Source organism: Hemiscyllium ocellatum, chromosome 48 (genome assembly GCF_020745735.1).
Source record: "Hemiscyllium ocellatum isolate sHemOce1 chromosome 48, sHemOce1.pat.X.cur, whole genome shotgun sequence".
Classification (NCBI taxonomy): domain Eukaryota; kingdom Metazoa; phylum Chordata; class Chondrichthyes; order Orectolobiformes; family Hemiscylliidae; genus Hemiscyllium; species Hemiscyllium ocellatum.
The window spans coordinates 5,720,964-5,744,831 of NC_083448.1; the positions used below are offsets into that span (position 1 = coordinate 5,720,964).

The following is a 23,868-nucleotide window of genomic DNA, read 5'->3' on the forward strand; positions in this document are numbered from 1 at the left end:
GAGGTTGGGGGGGGGGGGTGCGGTGTTGTCGTGCGCGGTTTTACGCATGCGCGCTGGCGGGTTGAGCCGGCGACGGAGAACGCTCCCACGCAGGTTGAGGTTGTCGTGCCGGCCCCCGGCCTTACGCCTGCGCGTCGAGGGGAGGGGTGTTGCCAGGCGCGGTTGTACGCATGCGCGCTGGCGGGTTGAGCCGGCGACGGAGAACGCTCCCACGCAGGTTGAGGTTGCCGTGCCAGGCCCGGCCTTGCGCCTGCGCACTGAGGGGGTGTTGTTGTTGCTGCTGCCGGTGTTGCGCCTGCGCACCGAGGGAGAGGGAGGCGCAGGCGTAGTGCGGCGGGCGGCCATTTTCTCTCACTCTCGGGGTGTCCGTGGAGTTTATTTTTACCCCCTATAGCCCCTTTCCCCCTCCTCCCCCCCCCCCAACCCCCCTCCCGGCTCGGAGCAGGCGAAAACCTCCCTCCCTCCCGCCTTTTGCTGTTGGGCTTCGCTCCGTCGCAGTTCTCGACATAAAACCAAACGGAGAGAGAGAGAGAAAATAAAGACCCCGAGCCTGAGTGACGCTCCCGCCATGATGATGGAGGACGACGGGCAGCCGAGGACCCTGTGAGTAGGAAAGGCCGAGGCTGCGGCCTAGCCCAACACAGTCTTCTCTCAACCCCTTACCCAAACAGGCAGCCGGTGCTGAGCTGGGGGGGGGGGGGACAAACATAATCTCTGGGCCTTTTGCCTTCTCAATCTCGGCTCTATCTCTCTCAGCCTTTCCCTATTATTATTATTATTATTCCCCCCCCCCCTCCCCGCCGAAAGAAAACGCATCAGACTCTGCCCGCTCCGCCGGTTACTCCTGTGAATTTTAATTTCCCACTTTGGACGTTGAGAGGCAGCGCTCCAGGTTCAGCAGGGGCCCCACTTTCCCTCGCCAGAATCTGCCTGCCTTGTTCAAAGGGAAAGTCCTTCCCTCTCTCTCTCTCCCTCTCTCCCCCTTTCCCCAGACGGAAAGATTTGCCTTGGAGAGAGACACACACACACACACACACACATAAACCCTCAGCCTTGTGTGTTTTGTAAGCCCGACTGACTTCTGTTTTTTTTAAATACAAAACGTTCATTTACTTATTTAACCGTTTTAAACCGTCATTGACGTTCCTTTCCCCCCCCCTGTCCAGAACTGAGGCGAGGAGTAATTTCTTCACCCAGAGCGTGGTAAATCTGTGGAACTCATTGACACAGAAGGCTGTGGAGGCCAACCCTTGACTCTCTTTAAGATAGGTCCTTGATTCGTCAGGGGATCAAATGTTTGAGGGGTGAAGGCAGGAGAATGGGGTTGAGAAAAACATCAGCCACGATCGAATGGTGGCGCAGACTGATGGCATAATTCTCTTCCTATATCTTCACAATGCACATTGAACAATTCTTAAGTTGGGAGTTGAGAAAGACCAAATGCATTTCTTTCTCTTTCTACCCCCATGTTTCACATGGGTTGAAACACCCCAAGTTGCTCCTTTCATATCTTTCAAACTCTCCTGGGATTTTACATTTATAGACGTGACGGGTGCCTGTTCCCTCCCACGCATTTGTGGAGTTCCAGAGGATGTTGCAAATTATGTATGTTAAAAAGATTGGGTGGGGAAACTGTCGTTGCTCAGTCGTCTTAAGTGATTTTTATATTTGAATGGATAAGTAATATGATTTTATATGTTAGTTTGAACACTCTATACTTTTAATCTTGTTTGGAATAAAGCCTTGATGCTGAGTTATGAGTACAATAGACTATATTTGAATTATATTTATTGAAGTGCAGATAGCACAATAGCTTAAATTGGGAGTTGAGAAAGACCAAATACATTTCTTTCTCTTTGTACTCCCATGTTTCACATGGGTTGAAACACCCCAAGTTGCTCCTGTCGTACCTTTCGTGTTTCTTGGTATCATCTTGAATTCCTTCCTTTGAGGGTCTCTTGTCTGCGAAGATGACAGTGTAGGAAGGCATGCGCAGTTGAGCATACAGAAGCAACTATGGTCTCTCTCTCTCTCTCTCTCTCTCACTCACTCTTTTGTTTATTTTGTTATTTTGTTACATTTAATGTTTCCCATAGACTATTTTTGGATTTTAACTTCAGTGTAATTCTTGCATGTCAGAACCTATTCTGTTACTTCAGCTACAGAGCATGCCTTCCCTTGTGATTGCATGAGAGCGAACCACATCTGTTTTGACATAAAATCTGTTCCTCAGTATTTTATCTTAGTCACACTGTTCCCAGTTGATAGGTGCTACCTTAGACCAATCAATTTCAATGTGTACTTGTTTAATAATGCAGTTACATTCTCTTTTGGCATTCCAACAATGATGGGCACGTCAAAAATACTTGTTTGATTGTCAAGTGCTTTGGGCAGTCCTAAGGTTATGAAAAGCATGTAAGCACAAATTCTGTTTTCAGTTTGTTAGCCCCGGATTCTCTGCCACAATCTTTTTGAAATCAACAGCTGGGAGCTTGTTGTGGGAGTGTTAACTGCTTATTCATGCTTTCCACTTTTACTCATGTTTTCATCGTGTTTGGTTATTTCAATTACATAAAATTAATATGTGATTAATATAGAGAGAGATCAAAGTTCAATTCTACAGTTGAACAGATATGGTTCTTTCAGTAGATGGTAAGACCAAACTGATGAACCACAGTTTAAACTCCTGTGTTTGCCTGTCTATTTTGCATAATAATCATGAAATCCCTTGTCAAAAATTGCAAAGGAAGTACAGTGTTGTCATTGATTCTGCACTCTAAGTCTAAAGAAACTGATCTTCAAAGGCTCTTCAGGATAGTGACACAAGTATTGGTTTTCTTGCCAGGATAGAATTAAAGTTAGGTTAGGTGAATTGGCCATGCTAAATTGCCCGTAGTGTTAGGTGAAGAGGTAAATGTTGGGGAATGGGTCTGGGTGGGTTGCTCTTTGGAGGGTCAGTGTAGACTTGTTTCCACACTGTAAGTAATCTAATCTAAAAAAAAGTTGCTGGCCTCTATTCTCCTTCCCTGTTTCCTCCTTGTCAGATCCCAAGTCTCTCGTATTAAGAAGTGTCCTCATTTAGTAAACTGGAGAAATAGTTAATTTCCCAATCTGTTCTAAGAAGATAAAATTTATTTATGTGGTTCTTGGCTGTTCTCACTGAGGCTATTTTCCAATGAACATTGAAATGTTTAACACAAAAACATGCTGATCATGGCTGTTTTTGTTTAAAAACTAGCACTAAACATTGCTTGCCTTGAGTAGAAGTACTCTTTTTATAAAAAAAAATCCATGGGAAAACAGCAGCTTTTTAAGTTGCTCATCTTTGGTATACTGTGGAAAATTTTCACTCAGTTAATACTGTAACAGCTTTCTTCCAGAGCATGTTGTCAACATGGCCAGGATATGTGTGTCATATTGTACACCATTCCTGGTTCTTCAAAGGGTATAGTAACTGAAACAAAATGTAATCTTAGTTGAGCACAGTCCTAATATCAAAAATGGCAGGCGGTATAACACTGTAACTTTCTGAAAATGTGTTCACTTGGCTTTGTTTGCAATGAAGTTGCTAATGCTGAAATTGCTGGAAAGGGCAACTGTTTACGTGTGAACTTGGCCGCATTTTAAGTTGAAGAAAATGTCTGAGCATGGGTATCCTTTGGCAAGTCCACTGAAAGATGGGTTCTGCTGACAGTCTGTCTCTTTATTTTTTTAAATGTTGCCAACTTGAAGATGGGGGTATCCCTAGCTCCATCCCTGGACTCTCAAAGATAGCATCCATCACACTTTGTTCCTGTAGCGCTTGCAAAATGGTAGATGCTGGAAAGGAGTGATCCCTGTCGCAATATGCAGGTGCTCGTGTCGGGTGAGAACAAAATCACTTTGCCGTAGCTAAGTAGTCAGCCAGAACACGCTGTTCAAGTTGTTGTAGAAAAGGTCATTATTTGGGTGAGCCACTGGAGGTGTGCCACTACCTGTGCAGTCATACCATCTTACTGCCAGTAGAGCTGGAGATAAAGCTGTTGTAAAATCCAATGTCTTGTCATGTTTGTGTTCATGATTTTGGTGGGGGAGCTTTTAAAGCAGTGTCTTTGATCACTTCCCACTTGGTAAAAGTGGGAGCTTGAATGTTCCAGCATTGCTGTGGTTTCCTTAAACTGAAATAATGCAGTTACTGACATATGCTAGTGCAGTACACATGCTCTTGCAAATCACAACAATTTAACTTGAACAGTTTTAAGTAGCTTTCACTCGTCATCTGAGGCAAAGCGAGCCAAGGGTTTTTAAATTTTTTCCGCTGATTTTCAGTTGCTATGTTTCAGGAATAGGTTGCCAAAATGAGGCAATTTTCCTTCATCTGTCATATGAAGGATCTTGATCTGGGGAGTGTAACAACTTATGATTTTCTGTTCTTCGCTCGAACCTGTGAAAATCTTGACATTTCTTTGGCCAGCTTCTTGAGTTCAGTCCGAGCTGCTGGAAACGTTCTTTGCAAAATGCTTAATCCCACTTCTGCGTGATTATGAAAACTGTGTTACATCTCTGTTCATATTCTGCACCGTTGTGATCTATTTATTCTCCTGCTATGTTAGAGAATGTACTTTTTTGAGAGCTTTTGGGCAAAACTTATGGGTCGTTGTGCATCGTAATCTTTTCTACTGTTCATGAATGTGATTGATGTGGATCATGAGCAAGACTGGCATGACCAATGGAGAATTTGTGGCAAAAATTAAGAACGTTATTTCCCAGAAGTTTTGGAATGACACAGCAGAGGTAAGGCTATTCATCTCATTGTACCTGGCCTGGCCCTTCGTGACACAATCCAAATTCATCCCACTGTGCTCCTTGCCCATAACATTTTGATTTTTATTCTGTCAAGTATTTATTCAATTCCTGTTCCCTCCACTTTGTCAGAGATTTGCATTCCAGATCACAACAACTTTTTATTTTTAAAAGGGACCTCTGCTATCTGTTTCTTGTGCCATTCATCTATTTTTATCCCCTCAGAGTTAATGCTCGTTTCTCTTGATTTTCTCTATGATTTTTAAAGTATTCAGCAAATCTCCTATTTGCCATCCCTGCTTATTTATTTTACCATTTTTCCAGCAGGGACAGATGCTTACTGTTGCAATATTTCAATCTCTGAGCACCTTCCCGAAACCATGAGCTCGATGGAAGAATTCCAGGAGAGCACTACACACCTTTTCATCAAACCCTCAAATTAATATCGTGGTGAAATTTTCTGCATTTTTACTTCGGTTTTGGTTTGAAATTTATACTTCGCTTTTTTTGGGGGGAGTATTTTTGTTTGTTGAGGAATGGAACCATTCACTGGATTTACTTCCCAGGACAGGAAGGCAGCTGATTAGTAGGATGCACAATGTCTTTTTAAAAACTGGGTGTTCCAGTGAGAGTTTCAGAAAGTAATGAGGAGGGAAGCAAAATAACAAGGTACAATTTGGATTTTTTAGTCTCTCTGCACTAAGAATGCAGGACTACTGTCTTCAAGTAATTGAATGACAAACTTTGCATTGTGAAGAACTCTGACAGTTCCGCAGGTGAAAGTTCTTAAGTGGCTTTAGTTTCTGTTTGTGTCACTTAGTTACTCAGTGATCACCCCCAGCAACATCAGTATCTTGTATAATGCTCCTGTTTACGTACACCGTTATTATTGTTGTTTGAACCCACCATGAACATAGCCGGACCAGCCAGGTAAATACTGAGTACAAGAACAAGGCAGAGGCTGGATACTCACCAAGTAACTTCCCGGAGGCTTTCCAACATGTGTGAGGCAGAAGTCAGCACCATCACTTTCCCTAGGTTCTGTTTGCAGTGCATGGTCTGCTTGTTACAATGCATAATGCCTTTAGAGTTGCCATGTGAACGTACCTCACAGGGAACGTTGTTTGCGCACTGTCTGAGTGATCTCAACCTGACACACGGTCGATTGCTGCATGGTTGTTGGCTTTGTGGGACCATCAGTCAGGAGGGTGATGAAATACTTGTCACTTCTTAGATGAGTGCTGTTCCAAGTATACTCTTGAAGTTCAACACTATCCAGTACGATCTGTTGGATTGCAACACCATCCACACCTTAAACATTTATGACCACCACTACCATACACATGCACACAGAAACGTGCGCAGCCACACCCCCTCTGGTCTGGAGTGTGTACTGTCCATAAGTTGATGGATATGAGGTGCAAGTGGGCTGTTTGGTCTTAGTTGATGTCGAGCTTCTTGAGTGTTGTTGAAGCTGCACTTGTCCAGACAACTGGGGAGTGATCTGTCACACTTGTGTGATTTGTAACTGAAGCTGGTAGACAGGCTTTGACCAGGAGGTGAGGCAGTTGCTGCAGCATTCTCGACCTCTGACCAGCTATTGTAGCCATTGGATTTATACAGATCAGATGCAGTTCAGTGTCTTGGTCTTGGTAATCCGTGGATGTTGATGTTGAAGTGATTGCAATGATTTTTGAATGACATGGGGAGATGCTTTGATTCTCTTGCAGACGGTCATTTATATGGACTTCAGTAAGGCATTCAGGTTTCCTCGTGGCAGACTAGTTAGCAAGGTTAGATGACATTTGTATACAATACTGGCTCGAGGGGAGAAGACAGAGGGATGTTTTTCAGACTGGTGGTCTGTGACTAACGGTGTGCCACAAGGATCGGTGGAGGGTCCACTGCTTTTCGTCACTTTAAATAAATGATGTGGATGTGAACCTAGTGGGTATGGTTAGCAAGTTTGCAGATAACATCAAATATGGAGGGGTAGAGGACTGTGAAGAACGTTACCTCTGAGTATAGTGGAATTTTGTCCAGATGGGCCAATGGTCTAAGGAGTGGCAAATGGAGTTTAATTTAGATAAATGTGAGGTGCTGCATTTTAGAAAGACAAATCAAGGCAGGACTTAGATACTTAATGGTGAGGTCCTTGGAGTGCAAGTTCATCGCTCCTTGAAAGTGTAGTCGCAGATAGATCGAATAGTGAAGAAGGCATTTGGTATGCTTGCCTTTATTACTGCACTGACTAAATGTACATGACATTGGTTCAGCCACTTTTTGAGTATTGTGTGCAATTCTGGTCTCCCTGCAGTAGAAAATATGTTGTGAAACTTGAACGAGTTCAGAAAAGATTTAGAAGGATGTTGCCAAGGTTGGAGGGTTTGAGCTATAGGGTGAGGCTGAATAGGCTGGGGCTGTTTTCCCTGGAGCGTCGGAGGCTGAGAGGTAACCGTACAGAGGTTTAGAAAGTCGCGAGGGGCATGGTTAGGGTAAATAGACAAGGTCTTTACCCTGGAGTGGGGAAGTCCAGAATGAGAGGTGAGAGGGGAAATATTTAAAAGGCATCTAAAGGTGAACAAGCTGTCAGAGGGAGCGGTGGAGGCTGGTACAACTACAACATATAAAAGACATGTGGATAAGCATAAGAACCTGAAGGATTTAGCGGGGCATGGGCCAACTGCTGGCGTTTGGGATGAGATTTGTGTAGGATATCAGTTGGCATGGACGAGTTGGGCCGAAGGATTTGTTTCCGTGTTGTATATCTCTATGACTTGATGAATATGAGTAATACTGGATCTCACGTAACTTGGAGAATATAGAATGGAGACTGTCTGGCTTAAAATCCGTTGTCGGGTCATGTTTTTAATTGAGTAAATTGTTGGTAGGGTCGCTTGTATCAGCACTTGTTAAAAATTCAAACAAACTAGCCTACCCGGTGTTAAGTGAAAGCAGCAGTTGATCTCATTCTGTTTGATCGAGGAGAACTCTGATTACAGGTTTCACATTTATGTTATTGAACCACTGTGCTGATTTGAAATACGGTTCCAAAGGTTATGGATACTGTCGTCAGATTTTCCTTCAGAAGTGAGTGAAAGGGTAGTATCTCGGCAACATTTGTTGCAGTTGGCTTTGTGTTGATGAAATTTTTGAAAGGTTTCCTGAATTGTTATTCTGTTGCCTGTTTTTTATTTGGAAAGTACTTCTGAAAGGACACAAAGATAGAAAATGTTTCCCATGTGTATAGGTTGTATGTGCACAGTTAGAATTTGTTCAGAATAATATATTCCCGTGAGCCTTTTTTCAGTGTACCTTCATGAAAAATCAGGTGAAATTTTTGAGGTTATTCAATGCTAAAATGTCAACGTGTGAATCATCAAACTTTAAAAAATTTAAAACTGAAAATGTCCTGTGGGGGACCTTCGTCCTGTCTGAGCAGTGGATCCGAATCAAACCTTTTTCCCTTCATTTGGTTAACTTTGCTATGTTTTATATTCAGTTATATTCTGAGAGTAATGTGCATGCGAGATTTGTAGTGGAGATTGATGTTGTTATACCCACTTGTGCTAGTTAATAATTTTGTTGCTTTGCTGAGCGCTGATTCAAACTTGGCGGTGGTGTATTCAGTGTTGAAACAGGAAGAGATGTTTTATAGTGCCAAATGTCATAGGCTAGCTGGATCATGAATAAAGACTATTTAAGGTACAGCTAAAGGATATATCCATGGCCTTTTGAATTCAAACCCATCTTTTCAACATGTCTTTCTTAACCATGCATGATGTCTGCTTTTGAATCCATTCTGCCAGTATTCTCTGCCCTTGTACCTTTCCCTGCGTGATTTTCTCAAAGTATAACCATTTCAATCTTTTCTCCATCTATATCTGCTTTCTACAGCTTGACCTTCTATTCAACATTATTGATCCCCATATCTTTACAGTGTTATTCCAGGCTTTTCTTTAGAACTATAGAATTCTGGTTTCCATGTTCTGGTCAAGATCCCCTGGAATATATTGTCATTGTCGTCACCTTGTTAAACTGCTTTGATTTTGCAGCACTTGGCTGCAGAAGCAGTACTACACCAGCCTGTGGCATCTTGCTCTCCAATTTTGACATGGATCTGGAGTGTGCAAGTAGTCAGCAACGAGAGGTGACAATACCTTCTCCATGATAACCCTTAACACTGGTGCGCTGCAATCTCAGCCCCGACTGAGAATGTTATATATATGACTGTGTGGCTAGATTCTTTCCCACTCTATTTACAAGTTTGCAAACTTAACTGTATAGCTCAGATCTCAGACACTGATGAGACGGAGTACAGGAAGGAGGTAGAGTGCTTAATGGCATGGTGGAAAGAGAACAAGCTGTCTATCAACATCAGCAAAATGAAGGAGCTTGTCATGGACTTCAGGAACTGGAGTGGAGGAGATGTACCTGTCTGCATCAGTTGCGCTGACGTGGAGATAGTCATGAGCATCAAGTTCCTAGGAGTGACGATCACCAACAAACTTTCTTGGTCCTCCCACATTGACACGACAGTCAAAAAAGCCCAGCAATGTCTCTCTTTCTTCAGGAAGCTAAGGAAATTCAGCATGTCCACAAAGACTCTTATCATTCTATCTGGATGCATCGCGGTGTGGTATGGTTCCTGCTCTTCCCAAGCCCGCAAGAAACTAGAGTTGTAAATGCAGCCCAGTCCATGTACCGTACCAGTCTCCCATCCATACTTCGTGCTGCATTGGGAAAGCAACTGACATAATCAAAGACCCAGCCCACCCTGTTTACCCTTTCTTCCACCAGTCAGAAGATATGAAAGTTGTTATCCACGTGCGAACAGATTCAAGAACAGCTTCTTCCCTGCTGTTATCGGACTTGTGAATGCGCCCTCTTTAACGTTAATGTTTATCTCTCTCTGCACCATCTCGGCAGCTTGTAATGCTGTAATCTGCACTCTGTTCTGTTACACTGATGTGTTTGTAAATTACTATCTGCCTATAAAGCACATAAGGCGACACTTTTCACTATCTTGGTAAATGTGACAGGAGTAAATCAAATTAGCAACTGCGTTCACAACTCATAAAGCATCTGTCGAAGCGATACTGACTTGAAACCTAAGCTGTTTCTGTCTTTGGAGATGCTGTCTGCCTCACTGACTATTTCCATCATTTTCTCTATCCAGATGTCTATTGGCTGAATAAGTGAAATCCGTTCAAAAAAAGCAAAAGAAAAATGCCAGAAGTACTGAGGTGTGAAGTGAGGAACAAAGTTAACTTTCCAATTTGGTGACCTTTAATCAGAACTGGGCAAATGAGGTGGTTAGGCGAAAGTAAGACTGTAGATACTGGAGACTAGAGTTGAGAGTGTGATGCTGGAAAAGCACAGCAGGTCAGGCAGCATCCAAGGAGCAGGAGAATCGACAATTCAGGCAAAGGCCCTTCTTGGTCCAGTGCCTATTGATCGAAGTTCGACAGTTTAACTTTTGTTAAAGCACTCTGAGATTTGAATAAACTTGCAGTCTACTGTTTAAAAAGTTTGTCCTTTTATTAACTTGGCAGTTATTTATGCCTTCTGTACTACTTAAGTTGTTTTGAAATCTGGTTCTGCACTCGTTCAAAGTTTTATCCTAATCATTGCAAAGATGTTTACAACAAGACAAAATTATTTATGACTAAATGAAGACTATTTCTTTATTAAATGCTATTTTGCATCACTGGCACTCCATAAACAGCAGGAGAGACCCCTTTACCTAGAGAGTCATATCGATATAAAATTCTCTCATTTAGTGGTTGAGCAGAAACTGTGTCAACCTTCTGGATTTGAATAGTCCAGTGTAAAATGGAGATTGAATGGAAAGGTGGTCAGGTTGAATAAATGTGGTTAAACTATTTTCTTGTGTGGAGAGTCAGTGTTCGCATTCAAATGTTAGGTGACTGACTTAATTATTAATGTTTCTTCTATTCTTAACGTTTAATTATTTTAAAATCTGCTTGTTACCAATTTCAGTAATTTTAACATGCAATCAAACCTACAAATAACACTGTTCCTTCAGATTGTATAAACTATAATGGACCAAATTTTCCCCAACTACTTTGGATTTTGAAGGGTATTGCAATTATCCCCAGACTAGACTTTAAGCCTTTACCTGTCAAAATGTGAGGAGGTTGCTGGTGATGTCCAAGTCCAGCATAATGTAACTTAGGCAAAAATATTTGTTTCTGGAAGTGATGGCAAATCTTAATTCTCATCTTTTTCCAATGGAGGCCATTATTTTCCGGTCATATTTTAACAAAGCTAAGTCTCCATAAACACCGAGCATTTTCCCCATCTGCTTTCTTGTTTTCAAAGACCTGACGGAGAGATTCTTTTAAAAATGTAAACTAGTTGGAAAAGGTAAAAGGTTTTTGTTAAAATTGAAAATCTGGTCTTAACACTGAAATTATCGAGTCTTAGAGATTTACAGTAACTAAGCTAATTTAGTCCCATTTGCCAGCACCCGGCCCATATCCCTGTCAACCGTTGCTATTCATATACCCATCCAGATGCCTTTGAAATGTTGTAATTGTACCAGCCTCCTCTTGTAGCTCATTCCAAACATTCACCACCCTCTGTGAAAAACTTGTCCCTTAGGTCATTTTTAAATATTTCCCCTAAACCTATTGCCTCTAGTTCGGGACTACCAGCCGAGGAAAAAGACCTTGTCTATTTACCCTATCTATGCCACTCGTGATTTTATAAACCTCAATAAGGTCACCCCTCAGCCTCCGACGCTCCAGGGAAAAGAGCCCCAGCCTATTCAGCCTCTCCCTGTAGCTCAAACCTCCCAATGCTTACAACATGTTTGCAAATCTTTTCTGAACCCTTGCAAGCTTTACAACTTCCTTCTCATAGGAGTGGGACCATTTTTTGGTTATGCATTGGTGTGGCAAATTGGGTGGCTTTTGACGCTGAGCTGAGGGTAAGTTTCCCCTCCTGAGTGGTTGGTTGGAGAAAACCAGTTAAGACTGTGTAATGGAACTTTTTGTAGATGAGGTTTTGAATGTGCAAAGTTTCAAGGCTTTTCCAGGCAAGTTAATGAATGTGTGTGAATGAGTTCATTACTTTGATTGGTCACTTACTTTTTATTCATATTTTGATAGCTACGTGGGAAATCTCTCCAGAGATGTGACAGAAGCTCTCATTCTTCAACTTTTCAGTCAGATTGGACCATGCAAAAGCTGTAAGATGATTGTTGAGGTATGACGACTTGTTTTTAAAGAAATAAAGGCTGTCACATTTATTAATTGAAAGGATGCATCTTTGCATGAATTGATTAAATCCCAGTGTTAGTGAGAAGAGGAGATGCAGGAAGTTATCATTTTCAGTTCTACTTAAACATTATTCAGAAATTTGGATGGCAATATATGGCCCTTGTAACATGACAAAAATAAAACTTCTGTCCACTTAAGAGCCGTTGAAATTTACATGGCAGAAGGAAGCCATTCAGTCCACCGTGTTTGTTCTTGCTTCTGATAATGGTGATTTGGAGGTGCCGATGTTGGACTGGAGTGGGCAAAGTTAGAAAAATCACACAACACCAGGTTTATTTGGAAGCACTAGCTTTCAGAGCGCTGCCTTTTCATCAGGTGGTTGTGGAAAAGGCAGTGCCTCGAAAGCTAGTGCTTCCAAATAAACCTGTCACCCCTGCCCTGAGCATGTTTGCGTTGCTAGCTTGTTGCACATCCGAACAAAGGCAATCTGACGAGAATTGGTCTGATCCATAGAGTCAGAGCTGTACAGCATGGAAACAGACCTTTTTAGTCCAATTCATCTATGCCAACCAGTAATCCTAAATTAATTTAGTCCCATTTGCCAGCATTTGGCCCATGTCCCACTAAACCCTTCCTATGCATGTATCTAGCCAGATGCCTTTTAAATGCTGTAATTGTACCAGCTTCCACCACTCTTCTGGCAGCTCGTTCCATCCATGCACCTCCCTCTATGTGCAAACGTTGCCCTGCAGATCCCTCCCTCACCATAGTTTTGGACTCCCCAACCGTGGGAAAAAAGACCTTGACTATTCACCCTATCCATGCCCCTCAAGATTTCTATAAATCTATATCAGGTCACCCCTCGGCCTTACATCTTTGGGTGTGTCACAACCGGTCAGGGGTTAGGGCGAAGGAAGTTTAACAAATGTTATGTCGAAGTGTCTGTGTCAGGTGAGAAGCTGTCAGGTTTGGCTGTAATGCATGCAAACACAGGCTATGTAGGCTTGCAAAGGAATAATCCCTGTGCTTACAGTCAGTAGTGGGAAAAGCGCAGCAGGTCAGGCAGCATCCAAGGAACAGGAAATTCGACGTTTCGGGCATAAGCCCTTCATCAGGAATATACCCGAAACGTCGAATTTCCTGTTCCTTGGATGCTGCCTGACCAGCTGCGCTTTTCCAGCAACACATTTTCAGCTCTGATCTCCAGCATCTGCAGACCTCACTTTCTCCTTGCAGTAAGTAGCATCATATTCAGAAGAGAAGTAAAGGAAATACTACTTTGATTCTCTGCCAGAGTTTCTGACTTGCTCAGTTCAGCTGACATCACCTTGGTTTCGTCATAAGTTCTGAAATCACAGCACGTTTGAGTTATGTTGAATTTATCTTGCTCATTTGCTTTAGCATGCTCCACGGCCCCTAGAAAATTCCTCTTGAAATCATTAATCTAGTTTTGCTTTCTTCTCCTAACAGACTGGCAATGATCCATATTGCTTTGTGGAATTTTATGAGCACCGGCATGCAGCAGCAGCATTGGCAGCGATGAATGGACGGAAGATTATGGGTAAGGTAAGCTATCATCTCGTGCAACGGTGAGTTGTAATTGGAACATGTGACTTCACCCATTTATGGGTTCTCTCTCTTCAAGAAAGGAAACGTGCATCGCACTACTTCTTTTAAACTTGAATAATTCGGCACATCTCCCCGTCGTCTGTAAAACATGTCTTTTCATTCGAGAAAAGCTGCTTGATTGCCTCTTGGGCCAAGCGTGTTTGCAAGTAAAAGGAGCATTTTTTTTTATTCCACAGGGATGAAAATTGAAGCTGAAAATGCAAAATAATTGTAACCAGAATTTGAAGCCACATTTGGGATTTGAAACAATGCAAGAAATTGGTTGTTCAAGCCAATTTTTATTATTATGTGCCAAAAGTGTACTAACATTTTGAGGAAATAAATTGAAAAAGAAAATTGTTGCAAGTGTTGAGTGTAAAAATATGGAAAGGAAATGCGTATTTTTGATCACAAGTTTTCTGATAATTACAATTGGCAGTCTCATTAAGCCCAAATAGAAGTAGTAAAACTGAATCAAATGTTTCAAAGTAAATGCAGCATGATTTTGCTATGTTGGTGCACATTAAAGTTGGAATCTTAAATTCAGAAATGGGATTGTCACTGAATGAGTTACAAGGCATTGAATCTCTGAGCATTTTCCATCATAAAATGGCTGGATGTTAGTCTGGCCTTTATTTTCATCGTTGTGAATAGAGTCGTATGTACGACAAAGTTTCTCAACTAATCTTTGTCTTTAACACGAGAGCTCAGTCCTTGATTTGTTTGCTACATGTAGTACTAGTGTTGCTGCCAACTATGCCAACCTGTTGAATAACCTAAAAGTAAAACCTTTCACTTCAAGCCTCACTGTTTAGATTAAAGGTGTCACCAGGGGCTTGCTTGAGTGAAATGTGGCTGAGGGCTGATGAAAAGATGCATGTGAATACTGAAAATCTGGATGAGAAAGTGAGAGTGGCATAGTACATCAGAGGACAAAGTTAATGGAGTACTCAAAAAGACAAACCTTTCAGGAGTTGCCATGCACAGCTGCAACTCTGTTCAGTGTATTTTTGGCACAGTGTAAGCTCGATCCAGTGCTCTTGGCGGAGATAGTACACTTCCAGTACTTGTGGAATGTGCTGCTGATCAAATTTGTCCCTGGGGATGAGGGCATCACTAGCTGGGCCAGAATTTATTGCTGCCTGTGGTTAGCCTGGCAAAGGTGATGGTGAGCTCCCTTTGTGGAGCACTGCAGAAGGACCTACAATGAGATCTGCATGGAAACCAAAGGAGGGTACTCGCAAGTTGATGCCAGTGAAGCAACAAGTGTGCTTGCTGTATCAGTCATAGGAAAAATGTAATTGATGTCAAGTGTAATTCTGATGTATAATATTGAATCTTTAATTTGGAAGGCAAGACTTGTTGGCAGTTGCAGCAACCAGCAAAGCTATCTGTGAATAGATCAATGATTTTACGCATGCCTATATTGTTACAGGTATCGATCCAGCCACTTCATAATGCATCCTATGTAAATAAAAACACAATCTGAAAAAAACTTTAATGCCTGTCCTGTGATGTTATATGTCTTCAGGTTGAGGTGTCACAGTTAGCTGTAATGTCCTTTGCCCCACATCCTGCTTCTTCAGTCTCACAAATGCATTCAGCTACACACCACAAAACAGTAAGGAAACATCTTTCTAATTGTAATAAATACAATGTAAAAATTGTATGCTAATGGTCCTCACATCCTATCTGATGGTAGAATTGCTGCTGCCCATGTGTACTGTGTACAAGACAACTTTCCATACTGCGTCTCCATCCTCTGTTGCACAATGGGTGCCTTCTCTTAATCTTTGTCAATTTGGCAATCTTGATTATTGTCATTTGTCCAGATTGACGATGATTATAATGTGGCAGTCATGAGATACCAGCCTTGTAAAACAAAACTTTAAGTCATTGCTGTGTATATAATGGTTTATGTTGTCCATTTATTGTTTATTAAATTGGTCCCTTAGCCGTGTTAGCTTTGCAGTGCACTCTAGACTAGCTGCTGCTGTAAGTTCACCTAAACTGCAGTTCAGATATTATTTGCACTAGTTAAATGTGTCAAGTTTCAGTGAAATGTAAAAGAGGGCAGCACTTAAAATTTGCAAGTATTTAACACTGTGTGGCGGGGGGTTGGGGGAGAGGAGGAGGGAGAGAGAACTGAGCAAAACAAAGGCAATATCGATGCAGACTAAGATGTAGTTGGTGGATGTATAATACTTGATTGAATAAAATTGGCTACTTTGTTCTAACTTCTGAAATAATTTTCAGGAAGTCAAAGTGAACTGGGCAACAACTCCAAGTAGCCAGAAGAAAGACACAAGTAGTAAGTATTGCCTTAATAACATTTTCCTTTTGAAACTCAACTTCATTCAGTTAGTGTAGCAGGCCTTTTGCAAAATGCTTTTGAGGGTGCAGCCATGTGTGATTGTAAACATTTTCATTTCAATCCTGCACTGAAATCCAGGCAGCTGGAAGTGAAGGCATGGACCAGCATCAAATGATTAGGGGTTCAATTCATGTGTAAAGCATTCTATTATCTGCTTATTTATAATGTTATTGAAACTCAAGTGACAGAAATCTAGAGATAGAAGAGATTGCAGTTTTGCAATTTCTCAGTAGTGTATTTAATATCATCTGTTAGCCAGAGTCCATGTAAGAATTCAAACCATTGATTCTTTCTATTTGTGAATTTGCCACTTCACATATAGATCTGAAATTTAAAATGCTTCAGTGAAAAGGTTGGGATTTTTATTTTACTTTGTCTGACATGCTGTTGCCTCCTGTGTTGACCTCTGAACTCAACAGCTTCACTCATGTTAGATCAGAAGAAGACAGCTTTTTCCTCAGTTCAGAAATGTCCACATCATGAAGAAAAATATTTGGCCTTGATGGATGCTGTTGGCATCAGACCTGCTGAGTTTTTCCAGCACTTTGTTTTTGTTTCAGATCTTCAGCATCCACAGTTGGTTGTTTTTAGTCTTGTGTTTCTGTTCAGTCTCTGACATTGAGAGATTTTATCATTTCAGTGTTGTCAGCTTTTCTGTTAAACTGGGAGCAAATGGTTTATAATTTGAATTTTGAACAGATCATTTCCATGTATTTGTTGGTGACTTAAGTCCAGAAATCACCACAGAAGATATAAAAGCAGCATTTGCACCTTTTGGAAGAATATCGTAAGTACATTTTTGTGTAATTTGTTTGCAGTTTAGACTAAGTGTTAAATGACGTTTCAAGCATGAAGCATTATTTCTTGATAATTTCAGTCTTCTGTTTTGAATTAATGTAGTGATGTCTTCACCGTCATCTGAAACCTCGATCTCTCTGTTAAATGTCAGAGAATTGAAAGCAACTGCATTAACGTAAGCAAGCAGATGCTCTTGATCCACTTTGCTCAGCAGTACCGTATAGCAGTTGGTACATATGGCTGGTTCACACTTGTGAAAGAAATTTTGATCCAATATTTTCAATGTAACTGCACTTGCAGTTTTCATTAATAAACCACTCTGCGGTTCAAGTCATCGGAAACTGTGAATCTGCAAACCCAAACTTTTTTTAAAAATCAATTCAATAAAAAAAACTTCTTCTGAAGTTTCAAAAAATATCCATTGCTTGAAAGTTGTGAACAATTCTTTCCAAGTTAAATTCTATTATCTAATGTGAGACAATGAAAAATAATAGGAGCCACTTGAACTCTTGAGAAAGTTTAATCTTCAGTTTAATTCCGTGCTGTGTTGCATGCAAGTCATTGATGAGAAAACAAAAGTTTACTTATTTTTGTGAATGCAACTAACTATTTTTGAGCGGTTGTTTGAAGGAATGTTGAACTGAAAACTATTTCTAAGTGTACCCAAATTTTTTTCTCTATGTAAACCAGTTCAAAGCATTCTTGAGAAAGAAGATGTCAATCCTTAAATAGTTTATTTGGAGCTCACTTGCAGTTTAACTCCTCACAGTTCATGTTTTAGATCTTCCATTTGCATGGAATAATTTGCAAAATTCCAATGCACGAGATTTGACAAGCCTCTGCAAATCTCTTGCACCGGACATGATGATTAGTTTGTCCTGAAAATGTGAATGATCCGTGTTTGCTGAGGGTCAGCTGTCTGAACCACCTCCTTCCATGCCACATTGGCTAAGAGGAAGGTTGGCTGTCTCTTCAACCAGATGTCATGGACAGTTTTAACAGTTGGTGCTGAATTATTTTTCACCTCTTCGAATATATTCTTTCACTTGCATGATGACATGAATCCAGTTTATATTCCAAAACCTTAAAACTTGAGTTTTGGTTTTAAAAACTGTTAGTTGTCTCTAAAAGTATCTTTCATTTCTGAAGATGGTAGTTAAACGTGGTATCTTGAGGCCCCCTGCAATTTTGTGTCAGCAAATCATGCAGTCTTTTTATGTTGTGTTCATGGAGTTAGAGGTTGCAGATTGTGCAAAAACCATTTACCTGGTGTCGTCTTGCAGAAGCTGATAACGGTAGGAAGCTAATGGCAAACAGCCCTGTTTAGTGTGTGAGGGCTGCAGAAGCTGGTTCTTGAAGTAGATTTCTGAGGCTGTTGATTTTTGGATGTAAGTTTGCTCGCTGAGCTGGAAGATTTGTTGTCAGACGTTTCGTTAACATACTATGTAACATCATCAGTGAGCCTCTGGTGAAGTGCTGGTGGTATGTCCCACTTTCTGTTAGGGTTTAGATTTCTTGGGGTGGGTGATGTCATTTCCGGTTCTTTCTCAGAGGTCCAAATCAATGTGTTCATTGATAAGAGTTTGGTTGGAATGCTGTGCTTCAAGGAAATCTTTTGTGGGTTTGTTTGGCTTGTCCTGTGTTGTCCCAGTCAAAGTGGTGTCCTCCTTTGTCTATATAAAGATACGAGTGACAGTGGGTCATGGATGTTTTTAGGCGAGTTGATGTTCACGTATCCTGATGGCTAGTTTTCTGCCTGTTTGTTGGTCGGTTTGTGGGCTACCATGATACCAACAGGTCTGAGTAGTCTGGAAGTCATCAGAGAGATGTCTTTGATGTCAAGTAAAGAGGCTAGGGTTTCTGGGTGCGTTGTGTCTGCTTATTTGGGTTTGTAGTTGAGGAATTGATGGCTGTGTTTATTGGGTCCCTGTTCTTCTTGAATACGGTCTATAGGGATTTCTCTTCTGTTCTTCTTAGTTTCTGCAATGTGTGGTGGCTTGTTGAAATCAGGTCCTAATGCAGCTTTGTTTGTGGGTGCTGGTATGATTGGTTCTGTAGTTAAATATTTGGTCCATGTGTGTTGTTTTCCTGTCTACACAGGTTTGAAGTTTCGCGCTGAGTGTTTGCTGGGCTGTGACATCTAGGAATGGCAGGATGTTGTTCCCTCTTGTGAATTTTATACCAATGAGTATATTATTGATGGTGTTGTAGGTTTCTGCTTTTGGTGTTTTGTTTGGTGATGACCCAAAGTTGGAGTTGGATGGTTGGGAGAGCTGTGTTTTTTTTGAGTTTCTGCATTACCCAAATAAACCTAAACACATCAATAAAAAGTGGGGTGTAACACCAGCGCTTCACCAGAGGCTCACTGATGATGTTACCAAGTATGGTGATGAAATGTCTGAAAATGAACCTTCCAGCTCAGCGAGAAAATTTACATGAAGAAACTCAACCTGAGCTACAAATCTTGAGAAAAATTGTTCTTTATTTTTCTCTTGGTCAGTCAAACTGTAACCTGTGTCGTGTTTTAGGTTGACCTCGGATATTTTTTGCAAGTGGAATCAAACATTCCAGCGCACTCAGATTCTTTGAACGGTGCATTCTGCTTTATAAAACCTTGGAATGTGGCAGTTGATGTAACATAGCGAAGTTGGCATCAAATGCCACAACTGCAGGCTCGGCAAAGGATTTATGTTAGGCCCTTAGTCGTATGTGCCGAGTGTTTGTGGCCTGTGGGTTTATTCCACAGATGTGAATTAAAATTTTGTTCACTGTTAAAATATGTTGGCTTCTGAAAAGAAGTTGCGTTCCTGTTCAGCTGTGAAGAATCCAAAGGAAGTGGACTGATGTTTTCACGTCGTTCCCAGCGGGCCTACATTTATGGTGTGAATTACTTCTGGATCCAGCATATCGGAATAATTTGGAGTGAAGAACTGGTGGTCACATGTGAAATATAGACTTGTATTCTGAATGATTTAACCCCAACTATTCAGTCTCAGGTAGACTTAAAAGATCTGCAGCATTTTTTATAAGAGAGAAGGGAGCTCTTCTATTGTTCTCGATAGAATTTATCACTAGAATAGGCAGTGAGCTCATTTTGCTTATTTCAGTTTGTGGGGTCCTGATTGGAACAAATTGGCTGCTTCATTTCCTTCGATCGCAACAGTGATTGTGTTTTAAAAATTAAGATTGCCAACATTTCGGACGTCCTTGTGAAAGGTGTTGATTGTTTGATAAAGAAGCATCCTTTAATTTAACATGCTGGTCGAGTGTTATGTTTTGCGTTCTGCAGGCTGGCCCAGTTGAACACCTCACTGAGCAGTCAAAGTAGCCAAATTGTTAGCTAATAATTCGTGAGGTACCAAATTGATTCGGATCATTTCCTTGGTGGTGTTTTGCAAAATCACAGGTAGCTGCTGTGAGCAGTGAGGGATATAGCAACTTGCCTGCTTTTCAGAAATTAAAATCAAGTCCACTTCCAAAGGTATCAATTCTCTTTCTTTCATTTAAACGCCTAGGTCCATATTTGATGTAGAAGCAAATCCATAAATTGCTGGAAAAACTCAGCAAGTCTAGCAGCATCTGGGAAGAGAAAGCTGCTTCTTTCGAAAGACTTGCTGAGCTTTTGCAGCAATTTCTGGTTTTGTTTCTGATTTTCAGCATGCAAAGTTGTTTTTGTCTGATGTACAATGTTAGGTTCAAGGTTGGGGATCACATCAGAGAAATGCCACCGAGCAGAGTATTAATAGTGGCAAGCAAAGTTTGATCTTGAACAGAAATGTTAATTCGGGTCGGCAATAATGTTGCTTGGATTTTTTTTTTGTTTCCCTTTAAGAAACGTTACCTTGTTTAATGTAACTCTGTACCTGTTACTTTGCTATATTCTAAATCTTTTGTTTCCACGTTTTCTGTTCAGGTAAGTACAATATACTTGATTTTCAGTGTAACTTGAAAGTTTTAACAGCATTTGGTACAGACTGTGTCATCAGGGCTCAACTCCTATGTTTCTTGGGCAATTTTAAATTTTTTTGAGTAATCGACTTAACGTTGCTTCAAGTATACTTGGCTAGAATGCCTAAAACGCTTAAAGCAACAAATATAGTGCAGGCCTCTCGACCTGATAACCAGCTAATGGGCTGAAGGCTTGTGCTTCAGCATGAGCCGGGCCTGGAGCCAAACCATTTCAGGATACCAGTGATTAAGAAATGGCCCGTGCATGCTTTTTCTTCATTTAAAAGCAGGACAGCCATAATTCAGCCAGTTGTCATCCCAGCGGTTCACACTCAACTGTCAGCAAAGAGGTGGGAGGGACTGTTAACAGGGCTACCAAGCAGCACTTAGTGAGTAAGCTGATGCTCAGTGTGTTTTCCACCAGTCTCACGTGCCACCAGAACCCCATTACTGTCACCTTTCAGACATGGACAAAAGAGCTGAATTCGGAGACGAAATGGATTGTGACTGTCCTTTACATCAAGGCTGCATGTTATTGAATGGGACATCAAAGTTGAATTCAGTAGGGATCAGATAAACTGTTAAATCATTTTGAGCCATACTGGCACGAAGGAAATTGGCTTTTGGTTGAAGTCCCAGGATATCATTGCCGAGGTTCCTCAGGGCAGTTGTAATGCCCTTGTTTAAAACAGGAACTGAGCAGCGAGGAAGAAACTAAGCTTAATTTCAGTTATTAGGAAAATTGTGGAATCTATTATTCAGGAAAAGAAGCATGCCTTTCTGCATCTGGCAGTGTGTAGTGTGGCAGTTGGGTAAATGTGTGAATTGGAGTTAGTCCCGAGCCTTAGGATCCAGTACTAATTGCTAGTTCTTTGATAACATCAACTTTTTTAGTAGGGTTTATACCCACTGCTTTTGAGCTTTCCTGTACAGAACTGGCACAACTGCCCTGGAGATTTGATACAAGTTGATTTTGCAAAAATGGTTGCATTTCTCAGGTCAGAACAGATTTGTGTGTGAAATGTTACTAGTCAGACAGCTGCTCTTTCCCTAATCAGGCAGAGCCTATGTTATTGCTGGTTAACAATACACATACAGACCCTGTTGCCTTAATGTGGTAGAGAACATGGAAACACCAAAATTGGCAGAGGAGATTATGCCAGCATTCTGGTTGAAGAATGATACCTCCATGTTGGCATCAAAACAAATATAATGGGCAGCCTGAGAGGAGAAGAGTGACTACCATTTGGATCAGTTTACTTTGTGAGATGAAATATTGTGGAACAATGCCTGTTGATAGTCGTCCCTAGTGTTTTCAGGTTTCTGTCCAGCCCAGAATGGAAGGGTCATTTATCTCTGCTACCATGAATAATTTGTGACTGAGAGTTTGTAGAGAGCTGCTGAAACTTTGCTGGTAAATGATCTGAGGGCGTGTATGTGTGTAAGTGTGCATATGTCCCCACAGTTAAGAATTTGGGGAACTGCTCCTGTGCTATTGCGAGACACCAGTGACATTTGAATATGTGTGGTGACTGACACTTCATTTGAAACTGTGGGACCGCTTTGCAGGGCCGTCTGTGAAATTGTCAGGATTTTCAACTTGATGTTGAGGGTGCAGACTGTTTTTCTCTAACTTAGTCAAGAACCACTCATTCAGAAGTACCTCTGGACTTGACTATTCCTGTCCACTTCCAGATTTGGTCCAAAGCCCTGTCATGTTCACCTGACATCTCTGCTCATTGACCTTGATCAGCTCCAGGTTGAGCAATGCCTTGATGTTAAAATTCTCAGCCTTGTTTTTGAATCATTCCAAGACCTTGTCCCCGATTTATCTCTATAACCTTCCCAGCACCAAACCCCTTGTGAGATTTCGGCACTCCTGTAATTCCTCCTGAACAGCCCAAGTCTGAACACTGACACCATTCGAGAGGGTATGCTTTCAGGCGGCCTGATCCTCCCTACACCTGTCCGATTCTCTACATCGCTTTCCTCCTTTTAAGGCACTTACAACCTACCAGTTTGATCAAGCTTCTTGGTCTATCTAGTACCACCTCATGATTCAGTGTTGTATTTTGATTTATAATTCTCCTGTGATGTGCCTTTGGTGAGTTTATTATGTGAAAAATCCTATAGAAATGCTGCATAACTTGTTAGGCTGTGTATAATCAACAAGGAACCGTTATTGATAGGTTTTGTCATGCCTGTTTTGGCAGAGATCTGTGCAGAAGTTTCAAGTTCAACAAGAAAGTCCCGTGTCAGTGCTTTTATATGTAAGAGGCAAGTTTGTTGGAAAGGTTCAAAACTCTTAAGCCGTGATACCCTCGTTAATATTTCATGTCTGCTTAGGTTGATCGGCCATAAATGATAGCATTTGGTTACCCATTGAAATGCTGTATGAGATAGTGCCACCGCATCAAAAGCTGCAATTGTGGCTGGCTTATGGATATTTCAGCCAGTGCTTTTTGATGATATCTCCCTGACTGTATGTCTCCTTCTGAATGCTGTGCACGATTGAATTTCCAGTCTCCTGTGATCACGATAACACGACATCTTAAAGCACCTCGGTGAGGCAGAGAAATCTGTTGCAACTTGTTCAGGCGGTGGGAATTTACAGACCGGCTGGCCAGGGTGACACATTTTCCACCTTGCTCACCACGCCTACCTTAACCCTGCTTCTGTCTTCGACAGGGACATTAGAAAATAATCACCGTTGAATGTTTTGAAGATATTCTTGCAACGGGCATGTTTGTGATGGTTGAACTTGGCTTCCAATATCCAAAGGGCTTGAGGAGTCTTGACACGGTTCACTCGGTTGTCTTGCACAGCTTTGTGTTTGTAGAATGCTGTTTGCCTGTTCCATGTCGAAGGATTCATTATAAATATGATTGACATAGCTTTGCGACTTCAGAACTTCGTGCACTTTAGTTTGAGGTGATATTGTGAATTTTTGTTTTCTTGACCAGTGTGGATGTAGTTCAGAAACAAATAGAATTCCTTTCGCAACTTGATGATGAAGTTGCTGTTGGTTAGGTTTAACGCCCCCTCTTTATTGATTTTTTTTGGATTAGCTTTGGGCGTTTAACTGATTGACAGACGTATTGAATCAGGACA

General features: G+C 41.3%; 1 protein-coding gene across 2 annotated transcripts in view; it reads left to right on the top strand.

Annotated features, from left to right (window-relative positions):
- The first annotated feature begins 353 nt into the window (after positions 1-353).
- Positions 354-23,868, top strand: part of LOC132837056 (cytotoxic granule associated RNA binding protein TIA1-like) — a 37,232-nt gene continuing 13,717 nt past the window's right edge. The window contains exons 1-6 of one of the 2 annotated variants that reach the window (XM_060856732.1): positions 354-603; positions 11,919-12,015; positions 13,500-13,595; positions 15,169-15,258; positions 15,894-15,948; positions 16,711-16,798. In XM_060856732.1, the coding sequence (XP_060712715.1) occupies positions 569-603; positions 11,919-12,015; positions 13,500-13,595; positions 15,169-15,258; positions 15,894-15,948; positions 16,711-16,798 (461 nt within the window). In that variant the 5' untranslated portion in view covers positions 354-568. The remainder of the gene's footprint in view (positions 604-11,918; positions 12,016-13,499; positions 13,596-15,168; positions 15,259-15,893; positions 15,949-16,710; positions 16,799-23,868) is intronic. The other variant, XM_060856733.1, reaches the window with a different exon arrangement.